The 16,810-nt window shown below is 45.9% G+C and overlaps 1 protein-coding gene across 1 annotated transcript; it reads right to left on the bottom strand.

Moving 5' to 3' along the window:
* Positions 1-8,181: 8,181 nt before the first annotated feature.
* On the bottom strand, positions 8,182-14,614 carry PROCR (protein C receptor). The gene is made up of 4 exons (XM_006089449.3): positions 14,346-14,614; positions 11,493-11,744; positions 10,880-11,158; positions 8,182-10,636 (listed from the first exon to the last, which is right to left on the bottom strand). The coding sequence occupies exons 1-4, from the start codon at positions 14,422-14,424 to the stop codon at positions 10,521-10,523; spliced, it is 726 nt and encodes a 241-aa protein (XP_006089511.1). The 5' UTR covers positions 14,425-14,614; the 3' UTR covers positions 8,182-10,520.
* Positions 14,615-16,810: the final 2,196 nt, after the last annotated feature.

Genomic DNA, 16,810 nt, shown 5'->3' with positions numbered 1-16,810 from the left:
GGCTACAAGGTAGGTTGAGAGAGGAGGAGAATACTCGACCAGTGATGGCGAACCTTTTGAGCTCGGCGTGTCAGCATTTTGAAAAACCCTAACTTAACTCTGGTGCCATGTCACATATAGAAATTTTTTGATATTTGCAACCATAGTAAAACAAAGACTTATATTTTTGATATTTATTTTGTATATTTAAATGCCATTTAACAAAGAAAAATCAACCCAAAAAAACGAGTTCGCGTGTCACCTCTGACACGCATGTCATATGTTCGCCATCACTGCTATAGACTGAGTGTGTTGCCTCCCTCCAAATTGATATGTTAAAACCTAATCCCCAATGTGATGGTATTTGAAATTGGGGACTTTGGAAGGTGATTAGGTCATGAAGGTAGCGCACTCATGAATGGGATTAGTATCCTTACAAAAGAGATCTCCAGAGAGCTCTCTCCCTGCTTCCACAGGTGGGGACACTAGAAAATGGACACCTATGAATCAAAAAGCAGGCCCTCAGCAAATACCAAATAAACCAGTACCTTGGTCTTGAACTTCCCAGTCTCCAGAACTAAGAAATAAATGTTTGTTGTTTAAGCTACACACTGAATGACATTTTTGTTATAGCAACCTGAATGGACTAAGAGGGGTTGAAGATGAAACTAGAGAAAATATAGATTGGTGCTGGATTGTGGAAGGTCTTCATTACATACTGAGGAATTTGGATTTAATCTTATGAACAGTGGAAGAACTAAAGCATTCTGGGCAGAAGCCTGGCATGTTTTAGAAAGAGCATTCTGATGGTAATTTTTTTGAGGGGGTTAAAGCAAGTAAGATCTGATTTTAGTAGTCTAGGTTACAGCTGATGAGGACCTGAACTACTGCGAGGCAGCATTGACTAAAGGAGAAAAAAAGAATTCTGCAGCCCACTGGTGTGGCTCAGTGGTTGAGCGTTGACCTATGGATCAGGAGGTCGTGGTTCGATTCCTGGTCAGGGCACAGGCCTGGGTTGGGGGCTCAATTCTCAGTGTGGGGTGTGCAGGAGGCAGTGGATCAAGATTCTCCCTCATCACTGATGTTTCTATCTCTCTCACTTCCTTCCTCTCTGAAATTAATAAAAATATATTTAAAATAAAATAAAAATATATTTAAAAAAAAGAATTCTGCAGCTTTCTGTCCACAAGCCTTCAATAATTTCCCAGTTGTTTTTTGTTTGTTTGCTTGCTTGTTTTTGTTTACCATCTGAAGAACACACTCCTTCACCAGGTTTTAGAGGCCCAATGCAATGAAATCCCCACCTACCTTTCCAGTCTCATTTTCCACCATTCCTTTATTTTCTAATCACACTGGGTGAGTTTTCATTTCTAAAATTTACTCTGCTTTTTTCTAACTATATGCCATTACTTAAGCTATTTTGTCTATGTTTCCTCTCTGTGCGTGGTCATAACTTACCCATCCACAAATCTCACACCTCCCTTCCCCCAGATTCCTCTGATTCCCTTAATTTTACCAGAGGAGAAAAAAGCATAAATTCTAGAACACAGAGGCACAGTTTTGAATACTGGCCCTGCCATTTACTTTATTTACTTGCTTTACTTTGCTTACTATCCTCACTAAGCATGTTTTCTAATCTAGAATGAGGAGAAATACCTCTCTTACAAGATCTCAGTGAGTACTAAAGGATAAATGCACATTGAAGAATTCAAAAAAGCTATAAAGCAATATGTAAATGATAGTGACAACAGTAAATCACAAAATAGCATTTTTATTGATGTTTCTTCCAGTTATTAGGATAGCCTACCTTGCATTATTCTTTTAAAAAAATATGTTGGAGGAACCAAGATGGCAGCATAGGTACACACTTGTACTTGCTGCCTCACACAACCACATCAAAACTACAACTAAGCCGAAACCGGTTTGGCTCAGTGGATAGAGCGTTGGCCTGCGGACTGAAAGGTCCCAGGTTCGATTCCGGTCAAGGGCATGTACCTGGGTTGCGGGCACATCCCCAGTAGGAGATGTGCAGGAGGAGGCAGCTGATTGATGTTTCTCTCTCATCGATGTTTCTAACTCTCTATCTCTCTCCCTTCCTCTCTGTAAAAAATCAATAAAATATATTTAAAAAACAACAACAACAAAACAAACAAACAAACAAAAAACTACAACTAAAAGACAAAATGGTTATCATCCAGAACCACGGGAAGGCTGGCTGAGTGGAAATTCTACAAGGAAAGAGAAAAGCACATTGAAACTGGTAGGAGGTTCAGAGGTGCGGAAGTGCGGAGGTACAGAAGCGCGAGAAAGGGGCTGGCAGCTGGGCACGCTGTTGTCTTTTTCAATCAGGAGGGAAATACAAGCTCACAATTGCTCTGAACTCCAGTTCCAGGCGAGACTCTGGGGAACCAGACACATACGGGGTGAAACTGGACTGTCTGGCATCGGGACAGGAATGCGAGGGCGGCTTTCTCGCAGAGGTGCTTGCAGCGATCACTGTTCCTGCACAGGGCCGCGGGAAACAGAGACCCCGGGACCTCTCCCAGGCAGAGCAGACTGGCAGTCATTGCGGTTTGCTCTGCCCTGATGATTCCCTGAAACCCTGCCCCACCCAATTTACAACCCCACCCACGCTGTGAGCAGAGGCTTTTGCATATGAATGGCCTGTTCTTTTGCAATCTAAAATCTAACAAACTGCAGCTGGGGTCAAAGAGCGCCAAGCGCCAAAGCTTCCAAATGAAGACTTAGACAGCAGCCTTCATTGCCTCACAGCTGCGCCTCATCTGGGCACTTCAAACCCCAAACAAAGAGGAGGAACTTGCAGATCTCTCTGTAGCTACTGCTGGGTGGCCTCAGGCAGTAGCTGACTTTGCACCTCCTTGGAGATCCAAGAGCCAGTGGTCAGTGTGAGACCATACCAGAGTACAACTCTTCACATCCATAAGCGACACACTCAAGGGGCAGACTCAGTGAGCATCAAAGCCCCACTGAAGCAAGGCCTGCTCCATAAGGGTGTCTCCAGCACAGCAGTTCTCCCATTGTAGACACAGCTGGTCCTCACAGCCAATTGGCCTGGTGGTCAATTCCTCCCAGTGATACCAACAGCAATCAAGACTTAACTACAACAAGAATGTGGACACAGCCCACAAAGGGGTGCACCAAGAGTGTCAGGTAATTAGGGAGGCTGAGCCACTGGGCCCTATAGGACACCTAGCACACAAAGTCACTCTATCAACACAGGGAAGCAGCCAAAATGCAGAGACAAAGAAACATGTCACAAACTAAAGAAATGGAGGAAAGCAAACTACTGGATATAGAGTTCAAAACTACAGTTATAAGGTTACTCAAGAATCTTCTAGAAACCTCCAAGAAATTTAGTGAGACTCTCAAGGATATGAAAAACGACCAATTAGAAATTAAGCATACACTTACTGAAATAAAGAATAATATACAGAGATCCAACAGCAGACTAGAGCAGAGGTCGGCAAACTGCGGCTCGCGAGCCACATGCGGCTCTTTGGCCCCTTGAGTGTGGCCACGAAGTTTCAATCGCACTGGACGTGCGCACCCGCAAGTGGTATTTTGTGGAAGAGCCACACTCAAGGGGCCACAGTTTGCCGACCACTGGACTAGAGGATTCCAAGAATCAAGTCAAAGATTTGAAATACGAAGAAGCAAAAAACACCCACTGGAAAAGCAAAAGGAAAAAAGAATACAAAAATATGAAGATAGTGCAAGGAGCCTCTGGGACACTTCAAGCGTACCAACATCCGAATTATAGGGGTGCCCGAAGAAGAGAGAGAGCAAGATATTGAAACCTATTTGAAGAAATAATGACAGAAAACTTCCCCTACCTGGTGAAAGAAATAGACTTACAAGTCTAGGAAGTGCAAAGAACCCCAAATAAGAGGAATCCAAAGAGGACCACAGCAAGACACATCATAATTAAAATGCCAAGGGCAAAAGATAAAGAGAGAATCTTAAAAGCAGCAAGAGAAAAACAGTTAGTTACCTACAAGGGAGTACCCATATGACTGTCAGCTGATTTCTCAACAGAAACCATGCAGGCCAGAAGGGATTGGCAAGAAATATTCAAAGTGATGAATAGCAAGAACCTACAACCAAGATTACTCTACCCAGCAAAGCTATCATTTAGAATTGAAGGTCAGATAAAGAACTTCACAGATAAGAAAAAGCTAAAGGAGTTCATCACCACCAAACAAGTATTTTATGAAATGCTGAAGGGTATTCTTTAAGAAAGGGAAGAAAGCCCTAACCAGTTTGGCTCAGTGGATAGAGCATCAGCCTGCGGACTCAAGAGTCCCAGGTTTGATTCCAGTCAAGGGCATGTACCTTGGTTGCGGGCACATCCCCGGTGGGGAGTGTGCAGGAGGCAGCTGATCGATGTTTCTCTCTCATCAATGTTTCTAACTATCTATCCCTCTCCCTTCCTCTCTGTAAAAAATCAATAAAATATATTTTTAAAAAAAGAAAGGGAAGAAGAAGAAAAAGGTAAAGATAAAAATTATGAACGACAAAGTGACAACAAATACATATCTGTCAACAAGTGAATCTAAAAATCAAGTGAATAAAAAATCTGATGAACAGAATAAACTGGTGAATATAATAGAATCAGGGGTATAGAAAGGGAGTGGACTGACAATTCTTGGGGGGAAGAGGGTGTGGGGGGAGGGAAGAGACTGGACAAAAATCGTACACCTATGGACAAGGACGGGGGGGTAAGGGCATGGGGTGGGGTAGGAACCGGGTGGAAGGGAGCTATGGGGGGGAAAAGAGGAACAACTGTAATAATCTGAACAATAAAGATTTATTAATTAAAAATGTTTATTTTATTTATTTACTTACTTATTTGATACTAGAGGCCCAGTGCACAGATTCGTGCACTGGGGGGGTCCCTTGGCCTGGCCTGCGCCCTCTCAAAATCCGGGACCCCTCAGGGATGTTGGACTGCCAGTTTTGGCCCGATCCCTGCAGACCAGGCCGAGGGACCCCACCAGTGCACGAATCTGTGCGGGGTCTGATGGATTAAAAACTTTGGGGATATTTTCTTGGTTTTCCCTCTTTCTTTTTCTTTTTAGAATTTAACAAACTGTTTTCAATGTTTTCATGCCTGTTCATTGGACCATCTTCCCCCCCTGGGGGCCAGGGGTGCATCATAGCCTACAGGTGGAATGGGCCAAATGGTCAACTTAAGGCTTTTTATATTTTATTCTAAAAGGGCCCGGGGGGACAAAAAAATTTTTGTCCTTTGGGGGGGGGGGGGGGGCCCCCTGACCCGCCCGTGGTCCCCTTTTGGGGGGGGGGCCCACCAGCAGGGGGGCAACCCCCTGGCTTAGGAACGCTCCCCTCCCGGGTGGGCCTAAGAAGGAAATCAAAAATACCTCTTGCCACCTGGCAGCCCTCGGGGGAGGGCAACTTTCCCTGTGGGGAGGAGGGCTAAACTGCAGATGGACATTCTTTAGCGCTGCTGAGGAGGCAGGAGAGGCTCCCACCACCACTGCTGTACTGGCAGCCATCAGCCTGGCTTGTGGCTGAGCAGAGGCTCCCCCTGTGGGAGGTGCACTGACCACCAGGGGACAGCTCCTGCATTGAGCATCTGTCCCCTGGTGGTCAGTGTGTGTCATAGTGACCAGTCATTCCCAGTCGTTCTGCTGTTAGGGTCAATTTGCATATTACCCTTTTATTATATAGGTAATAAGGCCTGGTGCACAGGTGGGGGCCGGCTGGTTTGCCTGAAGGGTGTCCAGGATCAGGGTGGGGGTCCCGCTTGGGTGCTTGGCCAGCCTGGATGAGGGGATGATGGCTGTTTGCAGCTGGTTACACCCCCTTCAGGGTAGGGGTCCCCACTGGGGTGCCTGGCCAGTCTGGGTGAGGGGCTGAGGGCAGTTTTCAGGCTGGCAGGTGACTGAAGCTCCCAACCTCTCCTTTTTTTCTTTTTTTTTTTATTCTGGGATTTATTTACCTTCTATGGCTATCACTGGAGCTGAGAGTCGGCTTTAGCTCTGAGGCTCGGCTCCAGCTCTGAGACCTCGGCTGCTGAAAGCGGGTATTTGGGTTTATTTGGCTTCTATAATTGAAATACTGTTGCAGCTCCTGCTCCGAGGCTGGCTGGCTGAAAGCAGGTTTCTGGGGTTTGTTTACCTTCTATAATTGCAACATTGTTTCTTAGAGTGCAGCTCAGAGGCCGGCAGCGGCAGGCGGGGAACGTTGGCTTCCTCCATCACTGGAGCAAGCAAGCCTCCTGTTTGCTTCAGCTGCCTGGCTGCTGGCTGCCATCTTGGTTGGCAGTTAATTTGCATACCTTGATGATTAGCCAATGGGAAGGGTAGCGAAGTTACGGTTAATTACCATGTTTCTCTATTATTAGATAGGATATATATAGAGAGAGATGTTTTTATTAATTTTTTAGGGGGAGGAGAAGGGAGAGCAATAGAGAGATAGAAATATCGATGAGAGAGCAACATCATTGATCTGTTTCCTCCTGCATTCCCCCCACAGGAGATTGAGCCCACAACCTGGGTATATGTCCTGACTGGGAATTGAACCTGTGGCCTCTTGGTTCCTGGGTTGATGCTCAACTGCTGAGCTACACCACCAGGCAATATGTTTATTTTAATTGATTTTGAGAGCAAGGGAGAGGAATAGAGAGAAACATCGATGAGAGAGAAACATCAACCAGCTGCCTTCTACATGCCCCCTACTGGGGATTGAGCCTGCAACCTGGGAATGTGCCCTGTCCAGGAACCAAACCTCTTGGTTCATGGGTTGACACTCAACCACTGGGCCATACCCACTGGGCATACTTTGTAGTATTCTTATTTGTGTATGATTCATCTTCCCAAGTAAACAATGAGCTCCTCAAGAAGCATGTCTTAATCATTTTGTATCTACAAAAGTACACAGTATAAAACCTTGTATATGGAAGTTACTGGTAAACATATACTGAATGAATAGAAAATAAACTGATAGTCAGAGACTTAGTGAAAATTTAGGATTTGCTTTTGTTTTTTGTCTTCCCAAGATCTGAAACCTCTTCCTTTGTGTGAATCTTAATGGGAGACAGGGTTCCACAATCCACAAGAAAAGCCAAAGACGCCTTAACCGGTTTGGCTCAGTGGATAGAGCATCAGCCTGCAGACTGAAGGGTCCCGGGTTCGATTCCGGTCAAGGGCATGTACCTTGGTTGCAGGCACATCCCCAGTTGGGGGTGTGCAGGAGGCAGCTGATCAATGTTTCTCTCTCATCGATGTTTCTAACTCTCTATCTCTCTCCCTTCCTCTCTGTAAAAAAAAAAATAAATCAATAAAATATATTAAAAAAAAAAAAAGAAAAGCCAAAGATACCTGAAGTTTCCCTCCCACTCTCCTTGCAGCAAAGGCAAATGGCTTGGCCATTTGAATCCTCCCACCAGGACTCTGAGTCTTAAACAAAGAGTGTAAAGATACTAGAACAGAGTAGAATTCATTTGAGATGGCAGCCTACAGTGGTGATTGAGGTATAGTTCCAGCTGTGGTATCCTTCCCTAGACCATTCCTATGTTGTGACTTTGGCTGTGATCCCTGGTTTTATTTTCTGAGTTTGATTAGCTGGCCTTCCCATCAATTCTGAGGATTTCAAATATTTATTTCCCCTTTAGTTGGCAGAGTTGGTTTCTGTTGCTTGCAACTACAAATCTTAGCATAACTTTAAGTTATGGGTTTAGAGAGATGGCAAAAGCACAGGTCTTTCACTTTTTTCTTTGTGAATTTCTGTATTGGTACTGTTGTGGTATTACTTCTGTCATTTAAAAATATGCTTTTAAAATCAATAACCCAAAGCACAGTTGGGCAAAAAGAACTACTAAGAAATAAAATTTGAAAATTAGGATGGAACCAGATTGCACAAATTCTTAAATATCATTTTGAAGATTCTGAATTTAGCTCAATAAATGTGGGAAATTTATAAAACAGAATAATGAGCCCAGCTGGCATGGCTCAGTGGTTGAGCATTGACCTACGAACCAGGAGGTCACGGTTCAATTCCTAGTCAGGGTACATGCCTAAGTTGCGGGCTTGATCCCCAATAGGGGATGTGCAGGAGGCAGCCACAATGATTCTCTTTCATCATTGATGTTTCTGTCCCTCTCTCTGATATCAATATAAATAAATAAATAAATAAATAAATAAATAAATAAAACAATAATATGATCAAATCAATGGTTTTTTATTGTTATATAGAAGGTGAAACAGAACTCAGAGAAATTAGAGACCAGGAGAACAATTAGGAGGAGGCTATTGCCATGGTCCAGACAAAATATTGAGAACATTTCTCAGTTTGTAGACAGAGTGAGGTTGTCAATCACAGGTTGGGTGTTTTGGAGGCAGATGCTGAGATAGAGTTTGAGGTGCAAGATATTAACTAGGGGGAGGAAGCAGGATTGAATAGAGGGAAAAGTTAAACTGCAATATAGATCAGACATAGACCCAGTCAACTTGACAAGGAGCTCTGGAGTGACTATGGCTCATCAGAATTGTCCTGCAGTAGGCCAGAACGGCTGCACCTTTACATCCCTGCTTTGCTCAGTCAACAAATGAGGATGGCCCTTGTGTAGGACTGTTCTCTGTAGGTGAGGCATACCCTGAAGGAACTGAAACAGCAAGAAGCTATCTCCCTGTAACTGAACAGCAAGTTCCTTGAAGGTAGAACTGGGTGGCACACTTCCATGCCTACCACAAAGAAAGAGATGAATTATAATACCTGAAACAAAAGCAATGGAGTGGAAAGGAGGGAATGGATTCTACAGATATTGTATTTTGTAGGTGGGGGATGAAGAGGGAGTAAACATAAGTTAACTCTGAGTCTTTACATTGATATGATTTGATGGTAATTCTGTTTAATTGATAGTAAACCACAGGAGAAAAAGAATAGGTTTGGGGAGAAATATGTTTATTTTGAATATGCTGACTCTAAAATGTCTACAGAATATTATGGTAGAGATGATTTTCAAGAATGAATGCATTTGGGGATGGTCTGGAGATCAACAACAAGTGCTATACAGGGTGGGGCAAAATTAGGTTTACAATTGTTCATATGAAAAATAATACAATAATTAATAAATAATAATATAAGAATAAACTCTGCTTTACATACTCATAATTGTAAACTTACTTTTGCCCCACCCTGTATTTGAGTATACATATATCATATATATTCTTATTTAATATGCATAATGCCTCTATGAAGTAGGTATCTTTATTATACCCTTTTTGTATATTTTATCATACCTTTTGTTTATGAAGAAATTGAGACTTTAAGAAGTTAAAATGCCTGGTGAAAGAAGTAAAACTCAAGTCTGTCTGATGACAAAACACATGCTCTCAGAAACAAGATTATATTGCTTCCCCATAGAAATCACCACAGATAGATGGTATTTGAAGCCATGCAAGTTAATAGGTTGCCCAGAAAGATACAGTTTAAAGGGAAACACAAGGAGCCCAAAAATGGAATTCTAAGGGAGCTAAAATTTCCAAGATAAATGGAGTAAGATGGTATAGGCAAAGGGATTGAACAGTTTTTAAAAATTAGAAGTATGGTATTTCAGAAGTTGGGGTAAAAATAGCTCTAGTCCACAAAGTGAAATGTACAGATATCATGGAGGATGCAGTTTCCACAATTAGAGGTCATTGATGAGTTTGGAGCAGTTTATTGAGATGTCAGACTGCAATGGCTGAAGAGCGCATCTATAATAATAAAAGTGTAATATGCAAATTGACCAAACGGCCGAACAGTGGAACGACCGTCCGGACGACTGTCTGGATTACCTTCCGGACAAAGCCGGGGCTGCGAGGGCTGAGGCAGCCGGGCCTGCGAAGGCCTACTCTTGCATGAACTTCATGTATTGGGCCTCTAGTAGGAGATAAGGACATAGAAGCAAGGGATATAGGGTACTTTTCTAGAAAATTTTCAAAGTAGAGGAAATAATAATGCCTTATACATAAATAAGGAATTTATTACTATTATTGACTGATTATTTAGTAACTCCTTGTTCCCATATTACTTGGATTTTACACTCCTACCATTTCTCTTGTTATTTCTTTCTACCTCCTTCATAGCATTGTCTCTTCCTATGGCTGACACAGCTGCAGGCATTGAATGTTATTTATTTTGGTTTTGTGATGACTTGTTTTACTTGGTTATGTGATTCTGTCTGTCTTTGGAGGATGGGCCATAGACCCCACCATCACCACCACAACTCCATCATCTGTTTTTCACAAAGATAGACAAGCATTCACTTCTCAAACCAATGCAATGAAGCATGCAAGTTCTTAGTTTCCTAGTCAACCAAGTACTCCGTCTATCTAGCCTTCTCCCCTTCCCTCGCCCCAACTCTTGGTGGGCAGATCTGGAAGAAGAAAGCCGGTACTCCAAACATGGGATATCATGTCCCAAATGGGGAATATGTTTGGCTTTTCAGTGAGCTGAGGTTTTTCTTTGTCAGCCCCCATCAGTCCAGCCCTTCTCCAGAGCGGACTGGAGAGTAATTAACACAGCCGTCCACCTGTGCACAGGAAGATGCCTCCAGCCACACCACCGATGATGAAAGTGCCCAGCAGGATGCCCAGGACCAGCGAAGTGTAGGAGCGGCTTGTTTGGCTCCCTGGAGAACATGCAGAAAGTTAGCCTTAAGAACATACCCCCAAGGAATCTATGGTTTGAATCAAACCCCAAGGGATTTCTGCCCCAAAGGTAGGGGACTAGTGCACCAAGTGACTTAAGCTGTGTGACTCTGTCCCAAACTCCCAGCCCTGGGAGTCCTGTTGCTCAAGGTCTCCATCCTTCAGGTCCATCCATTTGCCTGGAACCTACCCAACATACAGGCCCATGGCCAATCCCACCGTACCTTTCAAGGTTTTCGTGGTGAGGTGTTCTTTCACGTACTGCACACAGGTGTTCTGCAGGAAATCCTGCAGGTCATACCGAGTACGATTGTAGGCGTTGAGCTGACGCAGGGTGTAGGTGACCACTGTAGAGCTGACCTGGGACCCTGCCACCCATAAGGCAGCTTCTGGCTGGAAACTCACAAAAGAGCTCCCATTCACAGCCACTTCAAAGAAGGTACGGGCCCTAGAGCCCTCAGGAGGCAGCTCACAGCCCAGGAAGCAGCGAACGGTCAGAGGAACTGTGGAGGGGGATTCAGGGTCAAGGGGATGTGTGGAGAGGGTGCCAGGTGTAGGGATGTTCACCTGGGGGAAGTGAACTTTAGGGTTTCAGGGTGGGTCTACCTCAAGATCATGCCAGCAGGAGGAAGGCCTGACAGAAGGCTCGGACTCCTCTCCAGCCTCAAGCTCTTACCCAGCAATCAGTAAATGCCGGTGCCAGGGCACCACTGGGCTCCTGAGAGCCTCCCGTCCCCACAGGACCACGCCCATGTGTGCCAGGTCCATCCACAAGACCCCTCTGGGAACCCACAGGTCCCCTCCCCAGGCCACGCCCCCCAAGCGTGACCCACTCACAGGCCACGCCCCGCTCCTGGTGTACTAGCTGCACTATGCCTTGGAAGTTGCTCAGGTAGAGCCGCACGCTTCCCTCTGTGTGCGCCCAGCTCTGGGGCTCCTGCAAGGGGTGCAGCTGAAGAATCGTGATGTTGGAGTCCTGGCCTTCCAGCAAGTGCGTCAGCTGCCCCCCCAGCGACGCGTTGCCTTGGTACAACACTTGACCAGGGTGTGGGAAGTAGGAGATCTGGAGCATGTGGAGGTTCTGAGCACCTGGGGGCGGAAGTCAGTGCGTTGGTCCCTGGCTGGCCTGAGAGGGGCTGGCGTGGAATGGGTCGGCGAGTAGCCGGAGTTAATAACCCCGTCTCCAGAAGCCGGCCGCCCACCTTCTCGGCCCTTCATAAACTACAAAGTGTCCGCCCACCCTTCCTCCCATTTAATGCTCACAGTAACCCTGCCAGGAGGGGAGGACAGGGATTATTATCTTCATTTTACAGAAGAGGAAACTGAGGCCAGAAGAGGAGAAGCCACTTGCCTGAGGGTAAGCCAGGCAGTCAGTGGAAGACCCACTCTGATCTCCCTTCTCTCTCTCACCCCCGCCCCCTCATTTCCAGCTGGTCAACAATTCCTGACCTACAATAAGAACCCCGATTCTGTCCCCTCTGCCACTGCCCTACTTCAGGCCTCATTGGTTCTCATCGGGACTGGGGTAGTAACTTCTTTCCTCATGCCCCTGCCCCTCATTTTTCAGTTTCATCCCTCTTAATCTGATCTCCACCTGACCCGGAAATAAGATTATGTCCTTCTGCTTAAAATCCTCCAGTGAAGCCCAACCTGGTTTGGCTCAGTGGATAGAGCGTCATCCCGCGGACTGAGGGTCCTAGGTTCGATTCCTGTCAGGGGCATGTACCTCGTTGCAGGCTCAATACCCAGCCCTGGTCAGGAAGCATGCGGGAGGCACCCAATTGCTGTGTCTCGCTCACATCGATGTTTCTCTCTCTCTGTCTCTCCCCCTCCCTTCCACTCTCTCTAAAAAAAAGCAATGGAAAAAACATCCTCAGGTGAGGATTAACAAAAAAATAAAAAAATGTAAAGTCCTCCAGGGACACACTCCCCTATCAATAACAACAACTACGGCCCACGGGCCACATGCAAATATAAATATTGTATTTGTTCCCGTTTTGTTTTTTTACTTCAAAATAAGATATGTGCAGTGTGCATAGGAATTTGTTCATAGTTTTTTTTTAAACTATAGTCCGGCCCTCCAACGGTCTGAGGGACAGTGAACTGGCCCCCTGTTTAAAAAGTTTGAGGACCCCTGAACAACAACAACAATAATAATAGCTATTGGGCTTATAATGACCTGGGCACTGTACACACATTATTATGTTATTTGTGCCTTCCTTCCTTTAACTTAATACAGGAGCTACTATTATTAACCCCAGTCCATACGGGAAACAGGCTAAAATGGTATAACAGAGCCAAGATTTGAATGCAAGCAGTCTGCGTCTAGCATTCTTCGTCAGCCAGCTATACTGACTCCTTATAGGATATCTGTCCACAGAATCAAGTCCAAAGTCTTTAGCAAGGATTTTAAGGGGACCAGGCCCCTGCTGCCTTTTTCAGTCTCTGCCCAGTGCTTGGCTGAATCAAACTCCTCATGCTGCCTTTTGACTGACATGTAAATAACATGTCCGGGTTGCTCTGCTTCCTGGCAAACTTCTATTCATGCTTCAAGACCCAACATGGTTGTTCTCTCCTTGGAGGAGTTTTCCTGATGCCTCTTCTCTTTATCCTTCCAGACAGTGGACCGGTTTCAATGACCCGAGATTCCACATACCTGTCTGTAAACACACAGGCTACCATGGGCTCCTCTAGGCTACAGGTTCATATGGTTATCTCTACCTCCTACGCCTAGTAGGGGCCTGGCACAGATTTGGTGCCTAGAAAATGTCTGAGGAGGGAATGAGTCTGGGGTTGCAAATCTGTGCTGTGACCACGTTTGCATTTGAGAAGTGCTCTGTGTCTGCAGGTGTGAATAAGTACATCTGTGTGGATAACCTTAGACAGGTTCTTCACTGCTGTGTGCCCCCGTCTCCTCCTCTGTGAAATGGAGATATTACATCCCTTGTAGAGAGTTTGTGGGGGTTAAATGAGGCAACACATGCTTTAACCATAGTGAACACTCATTGAATTCTGGTTATTATTCACTCCCTCTCAGAAGGGGAGACTAAAGCTATAGAGATTGTGGGAGAAAGAAGAGGCCCTGTGCAATTGCAATGAAGGGCAATCACCCCCCTTCTGTGCTTCCCTCACTTCAGGCAGCTGATCTCCTGAGTTCTCCCGCTGACAACAGCTTCTTTTTCCCCAGCTTCACCTCACCCACTGTCCCCAGTTTTCCTCCACCTTCTCTATTCTCCTTTTCTGCCTCACATACCTCAGCCCCAATCTTTCCCCAAGTATTCCCTCAGTTCTCCGTGTCCTCCAATTCCTTTCATTTCTCATCTCATCTCTGGGTGTCTTCCCATCGTCCCTAGATTCACCCCCATCCACCATCACCCTCAGCTCTCCTTCTCCAGATTTTACTCCATCCCCTCTCCCTGAGGCTAATTCCCTCAACGCTTCTACCAGTCCCTTTCCCATCTTTCCGGTGTTGTCCACCCCCACCACCAGCCTGCTCCGTCTTCCCCTCTCTCACCTGGCTTTGGAACACACACCAGTCCCCGGAGCCCTGCCTGCCCTATAGAGAGACCCAGCAGGCCACAATACAGACACGGTGAATAAGCTCTCCTCTGGTCTAGCCCACATACCCGAAGAGCCATCCTGAGGCAGGAGATGTGACCTCCCTTCCCCTCCACCTCGGCCCCCACTCACCATCGGAAGTTTCCTGGATACAAAGGGCCCTGCCGGGCAGAATCAGTAGAAGCAGCAGTGGCAGCAATGTTCTCAACATCCTGGGACCTTGATCCCACCTGTACTCCTGGCTTTGGCAGGCTGGGGGCTCCCACTGACTGCAGCCTGGGGGAGTGAGGACCGCCTGGGAGGGGAGAAAGCTGAACGGAGGAGCTGGGAGGTGACCAGGGGGTGGGAGGAGGAAGAGGGCGTCAGGCCTTTAAAGTGTTATTCCAACCCCGGCTCATTTCCTACTAGGGGGCCGGCCTCCTCTTGCCCGCCCCCGGCCCCGCCCTGCATCGGATTCTCCTGCTCAGACCTGCCTTTTCCCTTTTCCCTAAACCGCTTCTGAGGAACAGGGAGAGGCGGAAAAGGGGGAGCAGGGGCTTCCAGAAGTCCTGCCCTCGCTGAGTCAGGGGGTGGGGCATCTGTTTTCAATCAACTTAGAGCAGACTCTAGGGTGTAGGGACCAGCAGGTGACTGTTGAGGAGACCGAGGTCCAGAGAGGTTCAGGGACTTGCCCAAAGTTTATGCCTCATGGTGGTCACAGATCGGGAATTAGAATTGTTTTCCTGCATGCTGGCTACATTTTTATAAGAATTTGAAGAAAATAGTAATTACACAATCAGGGATCTTGCACTCAGAAATAGTCACGAGATGAGTATAGAGGAGCTCATTTATTTGTAATAGGAGATAATTATGACCAATATAATTCTCAATAGAGGATTGATTATTTAAAGCAATAGTTTTTAAACTGAAGTCACAATCTTATTAGTGTAATATGCTAATTAGACCAGTCATCCTTCTGGATGTCCTTCCAGACCACGCCAGGGCTTCGAGGGAAGCCTGGGTCCTGGGCGCCAGAAGGAAGCCGGTGCTGGCAGCCAGGGGGAAGGAAGGCCTACTATTGCACAAATTTTGTGCATCAGGCCTATTGTATTATAATTAATATCAGCTAATGGATGACTGAATGAGATAGTTATGATGTGCATAAATCTCCAAGAGTAAGTTGCAGGACGTTATGTTCAGTTTGGAACTATTTATATGTCAACTACACACACAGCAACTAAACAACCTATTTCTTTATGGGAGTAAGTGAATCTGGAAGGACGTACTGTAAATATAGCAGTGGTTTACCTCCAGGGAGGGGCCTGAGACTAAGAATGTGTGTGTGTGTGTGTTAGGGGTGGCAATCTTGTGAAAGGCTTTACACTCTAATTTGTGAAGGGTTTTATCACTCTATTGTTGGAGAATTTTGCATCTAGAATGTGATCATATGTCTCTTGTTGAATTAAAAATAGATTTTAAGTAATAAATTATTGCAGAAGAGAGTAGCAGATCATTATGAGCTGATGTACTGAAATGAGCCATTGATAAGTAAATAAAGGAAGTGTGGCAAATACATATAGTGTAATTCCATCTATTTTTACTTTAAAATTTTTCACAGATGTGTATATGTCTGGAAGGATTCTGTCAATAGAAATGATCTCTGGGGATGGGATTAGAGAGAAAGTGCTTGGGGGAGATTTTAACTTTTTATTCTATGCACTGTTTCTTAGAGGGAAAGTTGATGTCATAGTAGAATCGGGGCAAACCCTGGACACATACCAGGTTCCTAGTCTCTAAATTGATTATATGTAAGAATGTCCATGCTCACCTCCTAGTTGTTGCAACATCACAGTCCTTTTCCAGCTTACCAAAATAGTCTACTCAGAAGAACTGGGGCCTTGTTTTCCTGGTCTCAAGAAAAGTGGAAGAACTTAAATCAATCAATGCGAATTATAGTCTTGAATTTTTTAAAAAAACTAGTGGCCCGGTGCACGAAATCCTTGCACGTTAAAAGGGAACTAGAGGAAATATTTTAATATTGCTATTTGCCCTTTCTCTGTAATAGAAGTGTCAGAGATGAAAGAAAATTAGTAAAATGTGTATGAAAATCTTCTTCCTGTCAGAGTCTGGGGCACTCCGTGGGACCCAGAGTCAAGTCCCTGCCCACCCATGTGCACCTCAAAATCACGCGAGACCCAGACCCGGATGGCCCCACCCCCACTGGGCAAGATCCAGACCCAGCCAGCCCCACCCCCGTCAAGCCCCGCCAGGCTAGGGGCGCAGTTTCAGGTCCCCTGGTCCGGCGCCGGGTATGGGGCACAGCCTCAGGGCCCCCGTCAAGCCCCACTGGGTGGGGGGCACAGCCTCAGGTCCCCCAGCACAGCCTCAGGTCCCCTGGCCTGGTGCTGGGGCGGGGGTGCGGCCTGAGGTCCCCCATCAAGCCCTGCCGGGTGGGGGGACACGGCCTCAGGTCCCTGCTGATTGCTCATTATGGCTCGTTACAGGAACCCTGACTCTGCTGTGGGCGCAGCCATCTTGTGTTACAGGAACCCTGCCTCCACTGTGGGTGCAGCCATCTTGTGGTGGTGTGATGGAGTGAGGGTCAATTTGCATATCAC

This window comes from Myotis lucifugus, unplaced genomic scaffold, assembly GCF_000147115.1.
Source record: "Myotis lucifugus unplaced genomic scaffold, Myoluc2.0 scaffold_60, whole genome shotgun sequence".
Classification (NCBI taxonomy): domain Eukaryota; kingdom Metazoa; phylum Chordata; class Mammalia; order Chiroptera; family Vespertilionidae; genus Myotis; species Myotis lucifugus.
This window is presented reverse-complemented; position numbering and strand designations above follow the sequence as displayed.